A 19,309-nucleotide genomic window follows, 5' to 3' on the forward strand; every position below is an offset into this window, starting at 1 on the left:
ATATCAGGGGAATTTTGGCTCTGCCCAGCTCAGGCTGCAGGGTACGAACAGCATGAGGCCCGTGTATCACATTAATAAGTGCAGAGGTCTGTAATCAAACTGTACTGAAGACATGACACGTTCAGAAAGCTCAGTGTCACTGTGGGTGACACTGGCACAGGGTGCAAAGGTGAGCCTGGGGCCCCAGTTTCACGTGCTGCCATCGTGTTTGTCTTGCCTTTATCCACCCTATCAGCCTCTCACCAGTTAGACCTTTGTGTTGTGCTTTATGATGGCCTAGGGAGAACAGCAGCTCTTGAACACCTGCCCTGCTCCAGGGCCCAAACCCAGCAAACCACTCGCAGCACTGTGCCCAGCTCAGCCTCCCTCTTCTTTCAGGAGTCAGCATTGATACACATGGGGGGGGGGGGGGGGCGGGGGGGACAGTCCCCAGCACAGATCCATCCCTCTGTAGGACAGCTCAGCCTGACACTGTCTGGGTGTGGTCAACATGGAAATTCAGAAACACAGAGGAGAAAAACAGTCACAAGTATGAATATTCAAGTCTGATTTTGTATTGGAAACATGCCAGTAGTCCTCTCTAAAAGTCAGGTTGTCATGTGAGATGCATTGGCCCCCTTACATACTTTCAGACATAAACACACATTTTTATATATGAGAAGAGATGTAAGCATCTTTTGATAAATACTAACTGTATTCCAAATTTAAGCTTTAAGAGAACATCGTTTTTTCCCTCTGTAAACCAAGAAAACATGGAACCCATTTGATGTGTGCTCATACCTTGCTGCCTCATACATGATTTTCCCAAGGCTCTCATGTCTGGGGCACAGGTGCAGATATAGAGCTGCCTCGAGCAATGTTACAACATTGTCAGAAAAGCAGCTAGATGGAAATGGCAATCATTCCTTTGCAACAATGTGGTAAATAGGGATGCTATTTTTAACAACAACAAAACAAAAAAGGCTGTAGTGTTCAGTCAGTTGTACAAGTATCACATTAAGTAGTTTGTTCCTCAAGGGCATTAGCTGTTGGCAATCACTAAACCCTTAGTCTGTTTCTCTTATTACTAACATCTTGCCATTCACTTGTCCACTCCATGCTGGAAAATTTTATTGACTCAGAATGATCAGGACCTCAGTATATAACGCTGGGGGACAACTGACTCAGGGTGCAAATCACTGCAAAGCTCTGTATTTGGCAATGCTGGGTAAGTAACACCTAACCCACTGCAGATTTTGTTCTGACTCCTAAATCCAGTGTAATCTGTGGCTAGAGGTCTGGTTTTAGATCAGCTAATTTATCATTATTAACTTGCTTTTTGAGTTTTCCTGTCCACATCTGCCGTGGTAAATTCTGAGTGACCAGGGTGCCCAGCCCTCTGTCAACCTGTGCGCTGCTGAAGGCGTTTCCCAGCACAGGAGCTGCCTAAGCTCTGCCTGTTCCTTGCTGTCCTCACTTACAACATAAACAACGCTGCACCTTCAGAGAGAGAACAGAATGTTTTCAACCCGTGCAAAGCCAAGCAAAAGCGAGCAGGAGTTCGGACCAACCCTATGTCGCAGCAGCTTTTCAAGTTCACCTTGGAACTTCACCTGTTAACAGTCCCCAGTTCTCTGCTCTCCTGGCCGCTCCCAGCTGTGCCTTGCTCCTGGCTTTTTCTCGGGAATGTGCAGGTTGGCAGAATGCCCAGGCGGTGGCACTTCAGTCCCCAGCAGCCAGGGGACCCGCGGGGAGCTCAGCCCAGCCCCGCTCCGTCCCCCCAGCGCAGCGTGCGGCTCTCGGGCAGATCACAGACACAGGAGTGCCTTGGGATCATGTCCTTCGCTCGAGGGTATAGAAACACTTTAGAATACAGACACAGGGTTGTATTAAAGTTTATTGGAATACAAACAAAAGCTTTTATTTAAGTTAATCTTTAAAGCATGAAAAATAAGATATTTTCTGCAGTGTATCCAGGCTGATTACTTAAGGGAGTTATTGGGATAATTATATTTGTCCGAGAAGCCTAATTGTGAGAGCGTACTCAATTTACTCAGGGATTAGAACTGTATCACATAGCCTCTCTTTCCCATAAAAGTGTATAAAATACAAAATATTTTATCACCTCCCAGTTAGCTGCTCATAAACAAAGTACAAACAGGAATTTTTCACAGGAATTATTTTGAGACTAATTCTGAATGAAAGAGCAACGTACTGAGAGTTACGATCTATTCTTGAAGTATGCTGAAAAAACATTGATGAAATTCAGAAAATCAATGTTTAATCCAGAAATTCATTGAATGTCTTTAAAAAGATGGTTTCATCAGCTAGCTTTAGGTTTTAAACTTTCTCTGGGTGATGCTATTCTTGCTATCAGTTATATCTTTCCTAGTGATGGATACTCATACCATGTTATCATTATATGCACTGCCTGACTTCCTGTGGGAAGGAATGGTAGCATTTTTCTGAAAACAGGCAGTCTTAAAACCACAGCCTTAACAGGGAAAAAAAAAAAAAAGTAGTTTCAATTAAGATAAATGAAAACAACAGTTCAATAAACATGATCATCTTTGAGAATATGTACTCTAAACAGAGGGGAAAATAATTAATGGTTGTAAGGCAATTATTTTGAAAGAAAAATCAATGTTAACACTGAATGTAACAGAAAGCCAAATAAGAAAACTAAGGAAAGCCTGCAGATTGTTGCCTTCTAGCACCGTCAGTTTGCACTTAGAAACTGAAGCGAGTTGACTCTTGGAGGTGCCTGGCAGATGATTCATGCATTGAATGGACAAAAACAGGGGGTGCCAGGAGCTACATCTTCTCCCTTCTTCTGCAGAGAGGCATGACCATATGGGAGCTGCTGAGGGAAGGGTGCAGGGAATACACATCCCATTGGAAATAGGATGAAAACTCCTACAGTGTCCCCAATGGTGCTGCCAAACAGGGCAGAAACCCAGATGTGAAAAATACATATGATAAAATTCCAGTTAGCTTGGTATGCTACCTCCAGATGGTTGAGCAAAAGGAGTATATAATGGGCTGTCCTGTGAAAGTCTGATTGCCAGGTGCTGTGCTTGTTTTCTTTTGGGTGTAGTGGGGCTGCAAAGATCCTGCTTGTGCTTGTCCTGCTGTACTCAGAGCTGTGGAAATGGTGGAGAGGAGTGTCAGCCACCCTGTATGCAAGATAAGCAGCCTTCAAAGGGACAGAGTGTGCACAACCTGCTGCTAGGTCACTGGGTGAAGTGACCTAGCAAGAATCTGAGAAGGAAGGAAGAAGGGGAGGGTTTATTGGAGGCTATAAAGGTTGTTGCAGTGATTGAAAGACTGCTGAACTAAGGGCAGGATGGGAAGAAAGGAGGATGCAGTAGATGGTTTGTATACATTCTTGGTTTTCTTGAACAATTTGGGGTCTTGCTGCTCCTGTTGGGAATCCCCAGAGTGCAGAGGTCCTGAGGCTAGCGATGGTTCCTGATGCCATCTCCATCACTTTCCCTGGCTCCTTGTGAGCCCACTTACTTAGCTCTCACAATAGCTTGTTGCCATGAGTTCCTCTGTTTAACAATTTGCTGTGGAAAATGTATTCCTCTTTTACACCTGCTGCTGGATCATTTCAGTGGGTACCTCCTTGTTCTTGAATTATGCAAAGTAATGACTCCGTTTGTCCCTATTTATCTGCAAACCACTGGTGGTTTTCCTGACACCTGTCATAACCTCCCTCACTCGTCCTTTTTCCAGTTTGAGGCTTAGCCTGTTCTGTCTGTGCACCTCTGCTGAGCTGGTAAGGGTGCATGGGGTATTCCCACACGGTGAGTGTGCCTCAGGTTTATCCAGGTCTCCATCTACCAGTACATTCAGGCATCTTGTTTTACTTGCTCCCCCATTTCTAATCACCATCAAATGCTCTGCTTGCTTCTTTCATCAGTGCTGAGCATTAAGGTGAAGTTCCTGAATAAGTACCACCACTAAATATATATAACTGGCTTGCATGTATACAGGTATGTATACACATATTTTGTCTTCCCCCATGCATTACTTTTCATTAATCAGAAATTAATTTCCACCATTTATTTTATGGCTTAGTCTCTTGTGTCCTGCAATCATTATGCAATTTGTGTAAGTGAGTATTAGATGGCTTGTTTTGAATAAAACAGTATTAGCTCTCACTCCTTTGTCTGGATGAGGAATGAGCATGTTGTATAACATGGTGCCCAAAGCAGACTGCTCTAAAAACGTTCACCTACTGATTCCTACAGGCACCCACAGTACATTTCCATTGACTCTTCTAATTTAAACAGAAGTCAACAAAAAGCCTCTGCCTTACTTGTACTGGGATGCTTGATTTGTCTAGGACCCTTCAGAGACCAGCTTTACTTAAAACATTTTTGTAAACAAACATAGGAAGGTGCAGCATCCTTCCTGACCTCCTCATTCATGCACTTGTGCAAAGCATCGTCTCCACCCAGGTAAGCATATATCCATACACACACACACACACACACTCATATATATATATATAATATATATATATATATAGATAGATATATATATATATATATATATATATATGTCACAGAATCATAGAATGGTTTGGGTTGGAAGGGACCATAATCATCTAGTTCCACCTTCATCCCCTGCCATGGTCACCTTCCATTAGACCAGGTTGCTCAAAGCCTCATTCAACCTGGCCTCGAACACTTCAGATGTGGCATCCACAACTCCCCTGGACAACCTGTTCCAGTGCCTCACTATCCTCATCGTAAAGAATTTATTCCTCATATCTAATCTAGATCTACATTCTTTAAGTTCAAAGCCATTTCCCCTTATCATATCACTACGTGATAGGAAAAGTGCTCACTCCAGCGCTGTGAGCACCTCCTCCGGAGCACGTCCACACACCCAGGCACGGGCCGAGGCCGTGCGGGTGCGCTGGAACAGCCCCGCGCTGCCAGCGCCGCCGCCGGGCTCTTTAACTGGAGCGGTCCCGCCCGCAGCCGGGACTCTCCCGGCCGCCCTTTGCACGGGGCGGGCGGAGGCGCTGGCAGCCGGCGGGCATGGAGGTGCTGTGGGCGGCGGGGGGGCTCCTGCTGGCCCTGTCGCTCCTGGCCTTCGTCCTGTACTGCTGCTACGTGCAGTACGTCCACGCCAAGTACGACCACATCCCCGGCGCCCCGCGGGAGAGGTAAGGGGCTGGCCGGGCGGCGAGGGGCGGCGGGCTGGCTCGCTGTCCCCACGGAGCGCTCCGTGCCAGGCTGGAGCCGGGAGGCGGTGTCGGAGCAGGAAATCAGCCCTGGCCGCTGGCAGGGGCAGGGGCAGCGGCGAGGGTCAGGCAGGCCGGGCCCGGCGCTGGTGTGTGCCCGCTTCCCGGGGAGCGGTGCCGGGAATCCCGCACCTGCCCAGCAGCACGGCCCGCCCGGCCGGGGCTGCGTGTCCTCACCCGCATCTCCCGAGGGCCACAGCGGCACGAAGGGGAGTCAGGGCCGCCCGCGGAGCTGTGCGTGTGCTCACGGCCCTGGGGAGGGACGTGACAGCGGCGTCACCGCGCAGGAGGGACCGGCACCGCCAGCCGTGCCGCGCTGCGCCGGGAGACACACTGACACTAACTCCACCAGGCACCTTCCGTGCCCCCCTTCATCAGCCAGGTGTTTGATTTCTGCCAAAAATAAATAAAAATGTCGTGAGTTATAAGGGGCAGTGAGGAAGCTGCCAGCAAGACACTGGCAGTGCTGTCACAAGGAGTCGTGGTTCCTGCAGGAGTGCGTGAGCTTCCCACTTAACCTCACCTGTGGGTGCACATGCCCTCCTAACATGCCACAGGAAGAGACACCAGCGCTCATGCACAGCTTTACAGGGACACCACTCTCTCCTGCCCAGCTCCAGGCTTCATCCTGCATGTGTAATCAGGGTCAGAGAGGATGATCTTGTCATACCTGAACCTGCTAGTCCTTAGGTTCATTTTGAGGTGTGAAGTAACCCTATGGAGTGATGGCACACCAGAGGAGCCACGAGTGGGAGCTTGTTTTCTGTGCTGCAGATATAGACAGTTTGCAGAGCTAACAAAGGAATTGTGTTTGGGGCTTTCACGTCTTTTTGGAATACAGTTGCAAAGGAGGATTCAAACAAGTGGAGGATTTAAAGTTTCTGTAGATGTTGAGTAACTTTGTTGAGTTTCTTGTTATTTTAAGTGCCTCCCAGTTCCAACAGTAATAAAATAAGAGTCTGTTTCCCCCATAGCTTATTTATACTGAAAAGGATGATAACATGGCTCTCTGTCTCTCAAATGGAAAACAGATCTTGAGTGCAGCTTGCTTCATTTAGAGAGGAGCTTGGCCAAATCTTCCCTCAGATTTATGCAAAGCCAGTGAGAATTCACCACTCACAGCTGAAAGAAGGAATTGATCTCTTAAGTTTTTAATGCAGCTATTGTATTTGAAGAGTTATCGTCTCCTATTAATTTCTTCAATTTCCATATTAACCGGTAATTATCCTCCTAAGTATTTGAAATTATGCAGTTTTGGACAGAAGGAGATGGTTCCTAATTTCTCTTAACAGAAATGCATTGACAGAAATGAAGTTACACTTACCAGGGACGAGCACATATTAAGGAGTGTTTAATGCAAACATCTCTTTCATGTACAGCAGTCTAATAGCTGCAGTCAAGATTCACTCAGACAGGCAAAGAGCAACAAAATTCATGGGAGATTCCATCCAGACCCAAACATCTCCTACAATACAGCATAAGAAAATGATCTCATCCTTTATCTCTGTGCTGTTCTTCTGGCTGCCTGCGAGCTGCATGTCTTTGGTCCCCAATTTACCAGCTTGGTGAGGGCTGGGCATTGGCACAGCTCAGAGTTATTTCCATCTTCCCTTACGAGGAAAACATGAGCAACAGTCACGGAGCAACAAGGATTGCAATCCATACAAAACCCTATGCTGGCATCCTTATGACACTCTTAACCTTCATATTCTACAGCTTTTTCTTTGGACACCTGCCAATCATATGGAGAATGGTGAGGAAACAGGAGTTTACACCAGATCTCTTGCTGCAGTGGTAAGTTGAGGCACATCAGTAACATTGAATGGGGTAGTCCTGTAGCACATATTGAGAAATCAAGGCACAAAGACCCTTACAGAATGACATAATTAGCATCAGTGATATGGTTGGAAAAAGAAGCTAGAGAGAGCATTGATCTTTCAGATCAGATTAGATATTAGAAAAAACATTTTCACTGAAAGAATGGTTAGCCATTGGAATAAGGATAGTGGTGGAGTAACTTTGGGGAAATGTTCAAGAGAGGTCTGGATGTGGCCCTTGGAGATATGGTTTAGGGGTGATTGCGGTGGTGACGGGTTGATGGTTGGATCAGATGATCTTGAAGGTCTCTTCCAACCTTGATTATTCTGTTCTCCTAATGGCTTTATTGGCTGGGGACTGCAGTAGTTCCCACTGCAATGTGCTCTGGTCCTTCAAAGTTATTAGGTCGAGATGTTACATATTGATAGTTTGTACCATAATTCTCTTTAAAAAAAAATTCTCTTCTTGCAGGGCAGAGAAATATGGACCTGTTGTAAGAATGAATGCCTTTCACAGAGTCTCAGTATTGATTGTGAGTCCTGAAGGAGTGAAGGTACTGAAAAATAAAGGCAAATCAATGGTGATCCCATTCCCTCCATAACAGCAGAGCTGGTGGCTGATGATCAGAGCAGCACACAGCAGCCAGTCTATGCTTGGCTGTAGCTGGGTGAAGAGGATGAAGTGCTTTGCTCTCCAGGCTGTCCTGATTTCTTTTCCTTGATCAGTTAATTTGTTTTGCTACTTTTATTTAAACAGCACATATAGCAAACATTTTCCATTTGTGAAAAGCAGACTGTCTACAAGAGCTTAGTATCTCAAATGAATGGGGCACGAGAGACCAAATTTCTTTCTCTAAATCTTTGCAATTACAACAGAGTGAGATTTCAGGTCATTGGGCAAAAAAGTGCTAGAGGGATGCAAAGCAAACTAGCAGCACAGGAACTGGAGAATCAGGGCACACCAAATAATTCATCTACTCTTCAGACTGTAGCTGCAGAAGAAGAGAGTAGATGTGTGTGAGTGAAATTTTTTGTTTTGTCTGGGAAACAGATTGCACTCAACATTCACTGACCTGAGGTTTTATTTTAGGAGTTCTTGATGTCACCACAGCACCCAAAGGATCCAATTGTGTATGGTAATCTCTTCAGCCTATTTGGTGAGAGGTAGGCAAAACCCATCTGAAGCCACTGTGATCTGAAAATAAGTGCAAGATTAATAATATCAAAGGCATGTTATTTTGACTCAGACCATTGACCTTAGTGTGGGGATTCATTTCTCATTCCAGACACATGTAAGCAGCATGTACCTATGTGTCAAGTCAAATGTCTTCCCAGTCAGGGAGGAGGATATGTTGGATTTTGTTTTACCTTGATCATGTATCCTTTTTCCCCCTGGGGATGTCCATTTAGTCTCAGAGCAGTCTGCTCAAGACCATCATCAAAGTTCTCAGATTTTAGAGCACTGATTTTAGAGTTCTCCATAAGGCATGTCAGGTTGCAGCTTCTAAATTCAATTCCAAAAAAAGGGAATTTTTCTTTGTTAGTCTGAAGCTTTAAAAAATAGAATAATTCAGTTATTATAGTAATTGTTTCCATAACAGTTGTAATGAACCAGCATCTGATTGAACTCAGCGGTCCACACCTACCTGGAGAAAAAAATCTGTGGTTTGGTTGTCATCCACAGTGATGCAATGGTTGCATACTCAAAGGTGCTCCCTACACATGGGAAAAATAAAAGAATGTAGATGTTAAAGACTTACATTTGTGACTACACGGGGTTCAGCAGGTTCCCTTGCATAAATCTGTTCCTTTCCTTGTTTTCCTTCGTGCTAGGTTTCTAGGGAATAGTTTGGTAACTGTTTGCAACCATGAGCATTGGCACAAGCAGCGGAGGATAATGGATCCAGCTTTCAGCCGAAGGTAAGGCAAATATTTCTGGGACCATCTAGCTGTTACTTCTACTGTATTGTCATGCTTCTCCCTGTCATTATTTGATATTTGGATGAAAAAGCCTCCAACATTCAGTGCCAGAATAACATTTAACGTAGAATCCAGCACTTGATTTCCACGCTAAGTATAATTTGATCAGACTTCCCACAGAGCAGTGACACCCGTATGAACTCAGCAGTGGCAGAAAGGTCCCAAGGTAGTGTATCCTGCCTTATCCTGTTGGAAAAGGTAAGGCAGAGAGTTGGTCTGGTTTTCTTGTGTACCTGTATGCATTGTATGAAGGGTCCAAAGATAAAGTCCATGTACAAAGGGCACAGGCCACTGTCCTTTGCCATGACAGATGTTGATTACATGGCAGGACAGAGCAGGACTGATGTAAGAAGAATGCACCTCATCCAGTATGTTTGCTTTTTAATGTATTAAGGAAAATTAATTATAAATTTTTAAAAACTTTACTATTTTCTATGGAAAATAACGAAAGTTATTTTGTCTGAGCAAAGATGTCCTCTCCAAAGCCCCCACTACTCATCTTTATTGCTTGTTCAGCTACCTGATTGGTCTGATGGAAACTTTTAATGAAAAAGCAGAAGAGCTGATGGAGAAGCTAGAGGAAAAGGCAGATGGAAAAACAGAGTTTAGCATGCTGTCAATGATGAGCCGGGTGACTATGGATGTCATTGGAAAGGTACCAGCTGTCCCTTTCTTGTTTCCTCTCAACTGGCAGGAGGGGATGGAAGTAATGCCTACCAGCAGCAGGATGGGATCAGGAGCTGGAGGCAGGGAGAAAGACCTTTACCCAGCAGTGCCAGAAGACCTGCAGGACTAATAGTGGCACTTCCATTCTGGCTGAGTCATGGGAAAGGGCAGGTAGGGAAGGGTTTGCATAGTCTAGGTGTGGCCTGCAGGATGAGTACCCTTTGCAAAAGTCCTTTCAGCCTCATACCTCCCACCCCTCCATACCAAAAGGGACACACCAGGGCTTTTTTATGGTTGGAGGTTGTATTATTGCCATTGCACGTCAGCAGGAAGTCTGCCTTACACTGCCTTTTCCCTTTCTATGCAAGCCAGTTTGGGAGGAATGGAGAATAGTGGTAAATTATTAATCCACCCAAATAAGGAGAAAACGTAATGTCAATATTGCCCTCCCCTCACAGCCGGAGATATTTTTAGGGGGAAAGGCGGTGCTGTTTTCCTGCTCTTTCACCCCCATCCCAGCAAGTTGGCTTTTTCTCTTCTGCTTCTCAGGCAGCCTTTGGCCTGGAACTGAATGCACTGAGTGATGACCAGACGCCTTTTCCCAACGCTGTGACTAAGATTATGGAGGGACTGAACAAGGCACGCGACCCCTTCATAAAGGTCTGTACTCTCCTCACTCCAGTCCCCTCTCCTCACATTCAGCTGCTCCTCCTTGAGTTCATGGAGCTGTGCAAGGTCCATATATGTTGGGGAAACAGTCATCTGAAGATCTTTCCCTCCAATGGGCATTAAGATAAAATTCATTACTGCTTTAAAAAACTCATGAAATTAACATTAATATTTAGTACTTCTTTTTTTATTCTTTTGTTCTTTCCTGTATGTGTCTCCTTCTGATATGGTTTTATGGTCTCGTACCCATTAAAAATTGAGATTTTTGCCATTTGTCCAAGAAGGATGGCAGCCTTCACTCAGGGTGGAAGAAATTTGAGCATTCTTGCTGTGAAAAAGTTATATTTTTAACCTAAATTAATCTACCAAATTCATCTGCTAGGAAATTATGGATGTAATATGAAATATTTAAGTAAAGAATTATTTCAATGTCTCATGAAAGCTGTAGTTCAGGCTTTTACAGCTCCTGTTTTCCTTTTTGAGAGCAGGGGTGAAATTCTGCATTGCATGCTACAATTTCTTCCATGGAGAGACGATGAATTTTGCTCGCAGTGCCCAAAACATCAGCTCTGACAAGACACGACATCAGCATGCACAGATTGAAATATTTCTTATTTCAGCCCAAACCCTTCATCCTGTGGGCATTCAGTTTGTTGAATGGAGAGCAAATGTTTTTGTGGCAAGTGTCATTTAGTGCAAAACAAGGTGCTCACTTGTAAAATAACACTGACATTATTTTTTACCAGCAAAAAGAATAAAATGACAAAAGAAATTCTGTATTCAGTTCATGCCAGGGAAGCGGAAGCTGGTAAAGGAGATCAGGGAGAGTGTGAAGCTGTTGAGACGTGTGGGGAAGCAGTGCATTGACCAGAGGAGAGAAGCCATCGAGAATGGGAAAGAAGCTACAATGGATATTCTTACACAGATACTGAAAGGAGATGGTAAGAGACACCTTGCTGTTTGAGTGAATTTCTCTGTGGTATGTTTTGCTGTGAAATTCGGGGAGGATGGTTTTGGGGATCTGAACTTGGATCTTCCTTTAAAGTTTTCACACTGAAGATAGTGAGAGTTGCTTTGAAAATTGCCTGTTTCTTTGTGTTGGATCAAATACTGGTCACAAGTCACCACTGAAATGCCCACTCCATATCCTCTCTCAATGCCACCTCAGCCAATATCTGCCAAACAGGGCAGAGCATTCTGGCTGGTCCAGCTGGGGCACAGGGGCTTTTCTAATTCCATTTGTTTTGCTATCTTGACAGCTCTGGAGAAGACTAGAGATGATGAAAACATTCTGGATAACTTTATCACTTTCTTTGTTGCAGGTTGGTAGCTATTTTAATGCTTGGGTATGTCATGTGGGAATCTGTAGTCATTCTTGAGCTGTCTACAGGGTCATGATTAACATGCTTTTTAATCATAATTAACATCATGACTCCATGTGACGCTGCTGCAACCAGGAGTCTCTTGGTTGGAAGACCAAGTATTGCACTGGCATAGGACCAGCTGGGTGAGGTCTGAAGAGAACTCTTAATTTTCTCACAGGCAAGTGATATATTGTCCTCTTTCAGTGATATCAGTGCAGCAAATAATGCCAGGCTGGTGTTTTCCAACCACCGGCATCCCACTCTGTTTTCCAGCCTCTGTCTTTCCACTGCCCACTGGGGTGCAAGGCTATTCCTTATGGGGTTCTGGCTCTTCCACCCAGATCCCACTAAACCCCACCAAAAACATCTTTTACATGTTCAATGTGTCTTTGCATCACCTCACCCACATGATTGAATGCCATTCTTGCCTAAGCAGGAGAAGGCACTGTCGAACCAATCAGAAAATATATGGGCTGAGTGATTATGTGAGATAGTTGTTTGTTTTTTTTTGCAGATTTTGCAGATCAAGATGATTTATGTTCATAAGAAGGTGTGGTCAAAATGCTGTTCTTTAGCAAGAAAGATGTTATTGCAGCAGACATCTTTGCAGAAGTCTGTTTTCTGTAATGCTTTAAAATAGTACATATGTCTATCCATGAAAAAAAGGGAAAAGTGTCCACATCACAGAGTCACAGAGTGGGTAAGGTTGAAAGGGTCTTCTGGTCCAAACTCCTTGCTTAAGCAGGGTCATCCTAACATGTAAAGCAGATCTTCCAAAGAAAGATGATAAGAAGCTCTGTTTTCCCTCAAAACCAGTAAATCCTTCCTTTTTGGCAGAACTGTGTGTCCCATAATATGACAAGGCAAATCCCAGACCTCACCAGCCCTCCTGTTGGAGAGCTCATGACCCTAGTAGTTGGTCCTGCATGCAACCACTGCAGCTTTGACTTGCACAAGATGGGTCATATCTTTGCCAGCTATGTCCTTTTCTTGTCATTGTTGAAATCTCTTTACATAGACTTTACATACCTTTTATTATTTCCTTCATTTTCTAGCATATTTAAAATAAAACATTTGGGGTTTGATGTTTAAAGCTTCCTATTCACAATCACCCTCGTAGACCATCTTTGTATTGTGTTACTATTTCATACTAACTTTTAAACTGGTTTTTGTTATCATCAGGTCATGAAACCAGTTCCAATCAGATGACATTTACAGTAATGGCACTGGGTCAGCATCCTGAAATACTGGAAAGGTACGTGTGCTCCAATTTTCAGACCCAGCTTGATGTTAATTAAAAGGTGAACTTAATTGTAAGGGTTATTAAAAAGATAAGATCAATTAATTTTAGCCTCCCTTCCAAACTAAACAGTTTCCTAGTACCAATATATCCAAAATGTATAAAAAGAAAAACCTTATGGTGGAGTATTTCAGTTTCACCTGGTGATTTTTTTCAAAGCCTTTATACATACAGGTGCCAAATCCCACCTGATTCAGCTGCCTTGTATGCACATTGCCTCATCCTGATATGAGGTACAAGTTCAGGAAGCCTGGATGGGAATTTGTTGGCATTTTGCCTGAGGTTAGGTGTTTAAGTCCAACTCAGTGTCTGGAACGTAAAATAATGTAATTTGTCAACTTCTTGCCTGGCAAGAAACAGGCATCTGCACCTAACAATTTTTAATTGACCTGCAGGGCTCAGGCTGAAGTGGATGAGGTTCTTGGTGCCAAGAGAAACGTTGACTATGAGGATCTTGGCAAGCTCACCTATTTATCTCAGGTACTGTAGGAGTGAGGTAAGATATCAGGCAGAGCTGTTTGGTAGCTTCTGTTATGCCATGAAGGATGTCCAAACTTTTAAAATTTTAAAAACTATGCTAATATTTTCTCCTGATGATGTTTGTCCCCAGAGACTCAGACAGCATGTAGTCTGACACATTTGCAGCAGTCCAGACTTATTGGGAAGATGCTCATCAAATTTACAGATTCCTTCACTGCTTTCCTTAATTATTACCAGTCTGGGAGCTAGAGTAGAGTTGCATAATCCCTGTCAGTTTAAAGTGAATCAATGGCAGTAATTTTAAGAAAGGTGTGCAGATCTGAGCCCAACCTGTGTGTGAATGCCACACACTTTCCTAATTTGCTGCTCTACTTTTGATTATTGTTAAAGCATTTCCAGCCACGATCTAACCATATGCAATAAAGTGGGATTTGAGGATAGCCAAAAATAATGGCTGCGTTTTCTAATGTCAGTTTTTTCATTATTCAGCCTTGAAAACCTCTTCAGTCACTCGGGGGTGGTGAGGGAAAGAGTTTGGTCCTAAAAGAGGTCTTGTGTGTAGAAGTGCTGGTTGGTAACAAACTGCAAAGCCAGGGTTGGCTATTAGCCAGTATTTGTGTTGCATTTCCTTTCTTCACGAGATGGGGGACACCAGTAGCCCTCAGGAGAGGCTGAATCACAGTCCTGGCAGCTGTTGTGCATAAATTGCCCTGTGATTCTAGTAGTCCACCACGATCTTTTTTGTTTTAAATTGCCCTGCTGAGGTGAGCAACAGTGTTTTACCATTTGGCATATCCCATCCCACAAATTACTGTGCTTTGATAGCAGATAGATTTCATAGGTCTATTTCTCATAAGGAAAAGGAAATTCTATGTGATTACAGAAATCAGCAGGCTTCCTTAGTCTTCTCCAAACACCATCACAATTATACCACTCCAATTAGGATGAGGTATCTAAGCCTTCAGTTTTAAGACAGATCACATGAGAGCTCCTCAAAGCAGACAGTTTATTTAACAGCACAATCTTGGATCTGTACAATCAAAATCAGTCACCCTTGGTCAGAGCCAGTCCATCACTGGAGTATCAGAGACCATGGGACTCCTCTCCTGTTGTTCAGGCAATTCTGAATCCTTTTGTCCAGGTTTCTTTTTCATTAGTCCACTCGTGCATGCACACTGTTAATTGCATTTTCAGTGTGATGCTCATGTGCACTGTTAATTAGGTTTCACTTTGATGAAATAAGCCATTCTTACAGCTCACTGACACCAAAAGAAGTGGTCTTGTTCCATTTTTTTTCTCAACATTCCCTATTCATTTTCCTTTGCCAGGTTGTTTTTTGTCTTTTTGGGTCTCTGACCTGGCTCAGCTCCTCAAGCAGCAGAAACAGGACAAAGGCAGGAGCTGAGAGTGGGAAGGAAGTGGGAGCAATCACCCACCCTCATGGCAGCCAGTGCCCAGAACAGCTCATCAGGGGCAGGAGACTTCACTCTTAGATTTGCTTCCTAATAATTTTTCACTTGGTTGTTCTTCTGACTTGAGGTGTTGGATCTGTTCCAGGATCTCTTCTGGGTTTTGTGTCTTTTTCTCTCTATTTGACCATCAGTAAGAAAGAACCAGGCCTGAAGAAGCTGATGTAGCCTTATATTTTGCCCACAGGAGTCCAAGGCAGATAGACCAACATCCGTTTCAAAAGTCAAAATCTCCCATTTAGCAAAAATGAAAGGCCACAGGGAGGTAATTAATTTTATTTCTGCTTCCTGCAGTGTATGAACTAACTGACCTCTTGTGCTTTTTGCTGCCACAGGTTTTGAAGGAGTCACTGCGGCTGTACCCGCCCGTCTCGGGGACGCTCCGCAGGCTGGAGAAGGAGCATGTCATCAATGGCATCAGAATTCCTGCAGACACCACCATCTTTGTGAGTCCCATCCGCCATCAGCTGCCTCAGTTAATCCAAATGTAACAGACCTGTGGATGAGAGGGCCAAAATCTTCCCTGGGCATATTTGTACTTGCTTCTCTAAAATTTTGACCAAAACTGGGGTATGATTTAAGAATCTCAGTGGAGACTGGAGAGTGGTAGGCATTTATGGTTTTATACCTCTGACAGCAAAGAGTCATTTTCAGTGTGTTGCTCCTGACTAACAAAAATAAACTCTTTCTTGCCAGCTCAACACTTATGTAATGGGAAGGATGGAAAAGTTTTTCAAGGATCCATTTACTTTTGATCCAGAGCGATTCAGCAAAGATGCACCTAAGTGAGTTTCTTTTAACTCCCATGTTATTAAATATGTATTAAGAAACCATTACAGGAAGAGATTTTAAGGGAAAGAAAAGTAGAATCAAATTTTTTTCCATTTCAGTATGAGTAACACTAAATCATCCAAATGTAAATAGAGAGCAATAATGCACAGCTTTTTTTCAATAATTCTTTAGACCACATGTTACCTTACAAAAAAAAGACCAATGTTATTGTTATTAAATGTTTGTATTGAGGTCAAAGCTTTAGGCCCAAATCAGGTTGAATATTTTCCTTAATATATTGCAAGCTGGAATGACAGGACCGTGACAGTCCTGGTCCCAGGGGGCTTGAAATGTCTCCATGTTAGACAGGGGAGAAGGGGCTGAGGGAGGGAAGATGCTGTTCAGCCATGTGTGTAGGCCGTCTAGTCTAGTCAGTGGTCAGGAGTGCAATGGAAGGAACCAGTGAGTGACTACACAGATGCAGAAATCAGCACCAGCTACTTTGTGAGTCAGGAGTTTTCCTTCAGCCTAGAGTTAGTCTGGTCTCCTAAACCAAACACCCTCTCACTCACATGGTTCAGAGGTGCCCAAAGGTGCAATAATTGGGCAGATTGTGACATCCTCATGACAGGCTAAAGAGCATTTAGAGTGTGCTTGACATTCAGCTTTGAAAGGCTGGCATGCATCAAAACAGCTCTGGCAGCGGAGCCATACAGTAAAGAGCAATGAGAAGGAAATGTGCATCTCCCGTATTGCTGCTGAAGCAAAAAAGAGTTAATTTGGAGACTGCTTTAACAAGTCCAACAGGTGAAGGGATATTTAGACCATGTCCTTGCTGTTGTGATAAAATATTTGCTTGTTTCTTTACAACCAAGTTGTCAGAGTGACAATTTTGAGCATTTTTCTTTGCAGGCCATATTACTGCTATTTTCCATTCTCTCTGGGACCCCGATCCTGCATCGGGCAGGTGTTTGCACAGGTGAGTAGAGGCCTGGAACAACACTTGGGTAGCAAGCACTGGGCCAGCTGAGGGTGTGCTGACCATGGGTAGTGGTGGGCACCAGAGGCCACACTGATGCCCTGTGCACTGCCCCTCTTCTCCTCAGAGGGAAGATCTCCCCCCATGCCCATGACAGGCATGTCTCACCAATGCTGTCACAAGAGCAGACATCCATGCAGCCGAGGTGTCTGCAGGGAGGAGCAGCAGGCACCCTCCAAACGTCCTGGGCCAGCCTGCTTGAATCCAAACCCTTTAGTGGGAATCACAGTCAAAATTCTTTTGCCAGCCAAGGTCAAGCACACGCATCCTGGGGATGTGCAGGGGGTCTTGGGGGTCATCTCATGGCTGCCGCTGACACAATCAAGGCAGGGAAAACATCAGCTGGAGGAGGACACGAGTCAGAACTGGCCCAGATAAGGTGAGGAGAGGGCTACATGGACAGAAGGAACAATTTAATGTGTGTAAGCATGGCAGAGAGCGTTTTAGGACAGCCAGAGGCCAGTGCTTTGTGTCTGTGCTATGAGCGCATCTAAGCTCCAGTGTTCAGAGTACTTTAGTTTTACAATCTGACTTCCAAAATGGGTTTAACACATAAACAGAAAGACTGATATTAGTGCCTCTCAGTTGGCTTCAAATCCAGGAAGTCCCAGGTTTCCTGCCCAAACTCAACCAGCTGCAGTAACAGAGTAACATTTAATTTTTAAATCTCTGTATTGACAAAGCAGTATAAGATGGCAGACTGACTTTAAGCATCTGCAGTCCAAGCTGTATTTTCTGTCACTGATTTCTGTTTTCTTCTTAACAGATGGAGGTAAAAGTGGTGATGGCAAAGCTGCTGCAGAGGTTTGAAATACAGCTGGTGCCAGGACAGAGTTTTAAACTCATAGAGGCTGGAACTATAAAGCCACTAGATGGAGTAATATGTAAATTAAAGCCAAGGAGCTCTGCAAGAGGCTGCCAGGCATGACTGCTCAGGGAGGGGAGCATGGCATGCTACTGGTAGTGTTTCTTCTGATTTTGAAGATCTTGACACTAATCAAAGGTTAAATTTTGTAGACCCTTTTAGAGAATTACTAGACTGAAATTATTTCTAACCTTCCTTATAATTTATTGAAGAAAACCTTACAAGAGTCACTCTTCTGAGCATCTTCAATCTGGAAGTGTACCTGGAATTGCCAAGTTTGTTCTTTTTCCCTGGGGGCTACTTGATTCTGACCAGACTTGGAAAAGGGCATCCTTTCACTGGGGTATCCCTGGAGTGCCACACAAACCTACACACCAATCCCAGCTCATGGTTTCCACTAAGCTTATATACAACACAACATGGTCTAAGTAAGGCCTTGTTTGAGGAGTGTCTTACACAATGAAATCAGAAAAGAGTAGAGCATAGATTTGGGCTGAATTTGAGAAGAGATGTTTGGAGATAGTCTCTGGGTCAAAGCAATTTTTCTATCCCTGCTCCAAATGTGGATAACAATTGATAACAACAATCTTAAAAAAAATCTCAAAAAATCAGAGTCTGAGGCTGCTACTTCTTCCTGCTGCTAATGCCTGATTTTTATTCAGTCTCTTCTGCTTTTCTTTTGATGTTATGCAGAGCACAGATTCCCAGTCCACACTGCAGAAAGGGACTATCCTGCTTCCTCCTACCCTTCCACACAGCCGGTGCTCATTCTTCTGAGACACTCTTCTTTGTGGGGAAAGTCTTGCTGTGTTTATTTTAACCTGGATCTTTATTTTCCCCATTTTGTTTGCCACAAAGCTACAGTAACACTTTCACCAGATGGTCTAGTAGGGCTGGAAATAAGTGTCTGAACTAAATGCTGCTTAAAACTGAAGAAATGTGTCTGCACTTTGAGCCAGAGACAGGAGAAGGAAGGTCCTGCACCCCCTTCTTCTGCAGATGTGCCTGAATAGGTCACTGCATGTAGGCTTGCAGCCAGGCTCTGCTAGGGAGAAAAAACTATAATTTGAAAATGCTGCTTTCCAGAAATGTGGATACCTAATAGGAGTTTGGGCCTCCTCTATCATGAAATACAGAGAATTAAAGGTAATTGATGATGGCACATTTGTTTCTTATCTTTCTGAATTAAAAGGGCAAGAGCACAGTCTATACACTGTCAGGTTCCTGTGGTGGTTTCCATACCAGGAGAGTAACATCCCAGAGCTTTCCCTGACCTTGCTGCTGTTGTGCACCATCACATTCAGTGCAGCAGTGGGATAGCAAGCCCAGAAGGTTAATGCTGCTTTTGATAATACAATCAACATCTCACAGTGTAGTAATATGACTTTCACCTGGGGTACCAATACCTGTATTGCAAGGGAAGTTTTAGTCCATCTACCAGTAGACCAGCTCTTCAAGACCTTGTACTGGAAATCTGATTATATCCTGCTAGACATTAATGAAATCTCATTGGGAAGACTGAGGGCTCTTCAGCTGGACATGTGTTCCCAGGAGCTGATGCAATAGGGACTGGGATGCCCCATGCCAGGCAGGCTGGATGTGCTAGTGGCATAACAAATGGCTGAATCCTGGGAATATGTCAAAGGCAGG

General features: G+C 44.0%; 1 protein-coding gene across 1 annotated transcript; it reads left to right on the plus strand.

Annotated features, from left to right (window-relative positions):
* The first annotated feature begins 4,924 nt into the window (after positions 1-4,924).
* CYP46A1 (cytochrome P450 family 46 subfamily A member 1) lies at positions 4,925-18,821 on the plus strand. The gene is made up of 15 exons (XM_030274963.4): positions 4,925-5,161; positions 6,956-7,033; positions 7,529-7,610; positions 8,147-8,220; positions 8,890-8,976; positions 9,553-9,691; positions 10,252-10,362; positions 11,156-11,312; positions 11,631-11,693; positions 12,918-12,990; positions 13,431-13,515; positions 15,320-15,430; positions 15,681-15,769; positions 16,668-16,734; positions 17,561-18,821. The coding sequence occupies exons 1-15, from the start codon at positions 5,034-5,036 to the stop codon at positions 17,720-17,722; spliced, it is 1,506 nt and encodes a 501-aa protein (XP_030130823.4). The 5' UTR covers positions 4,925-5,033; the 3' UTR covers positions 17,723-18,821.
* Positions 18,822-19,309: the final 488 nt, after the last annotated feature.

Source organism: Taeniopygia guttata, chromosome 5 (assembly GCF_048771995.1).
Source record: "Taeniopygia guttata chromosome 5, bTaeGut7.mat, whole genome shotgun sequence".
In the NCBI taxonomy this organism is placed as follows: Eukaryota; Metazoa; Chordata; class Aves; order Passeriformes; family Estrildidae; genus Taeniopygia; species Taeniopygia guttata.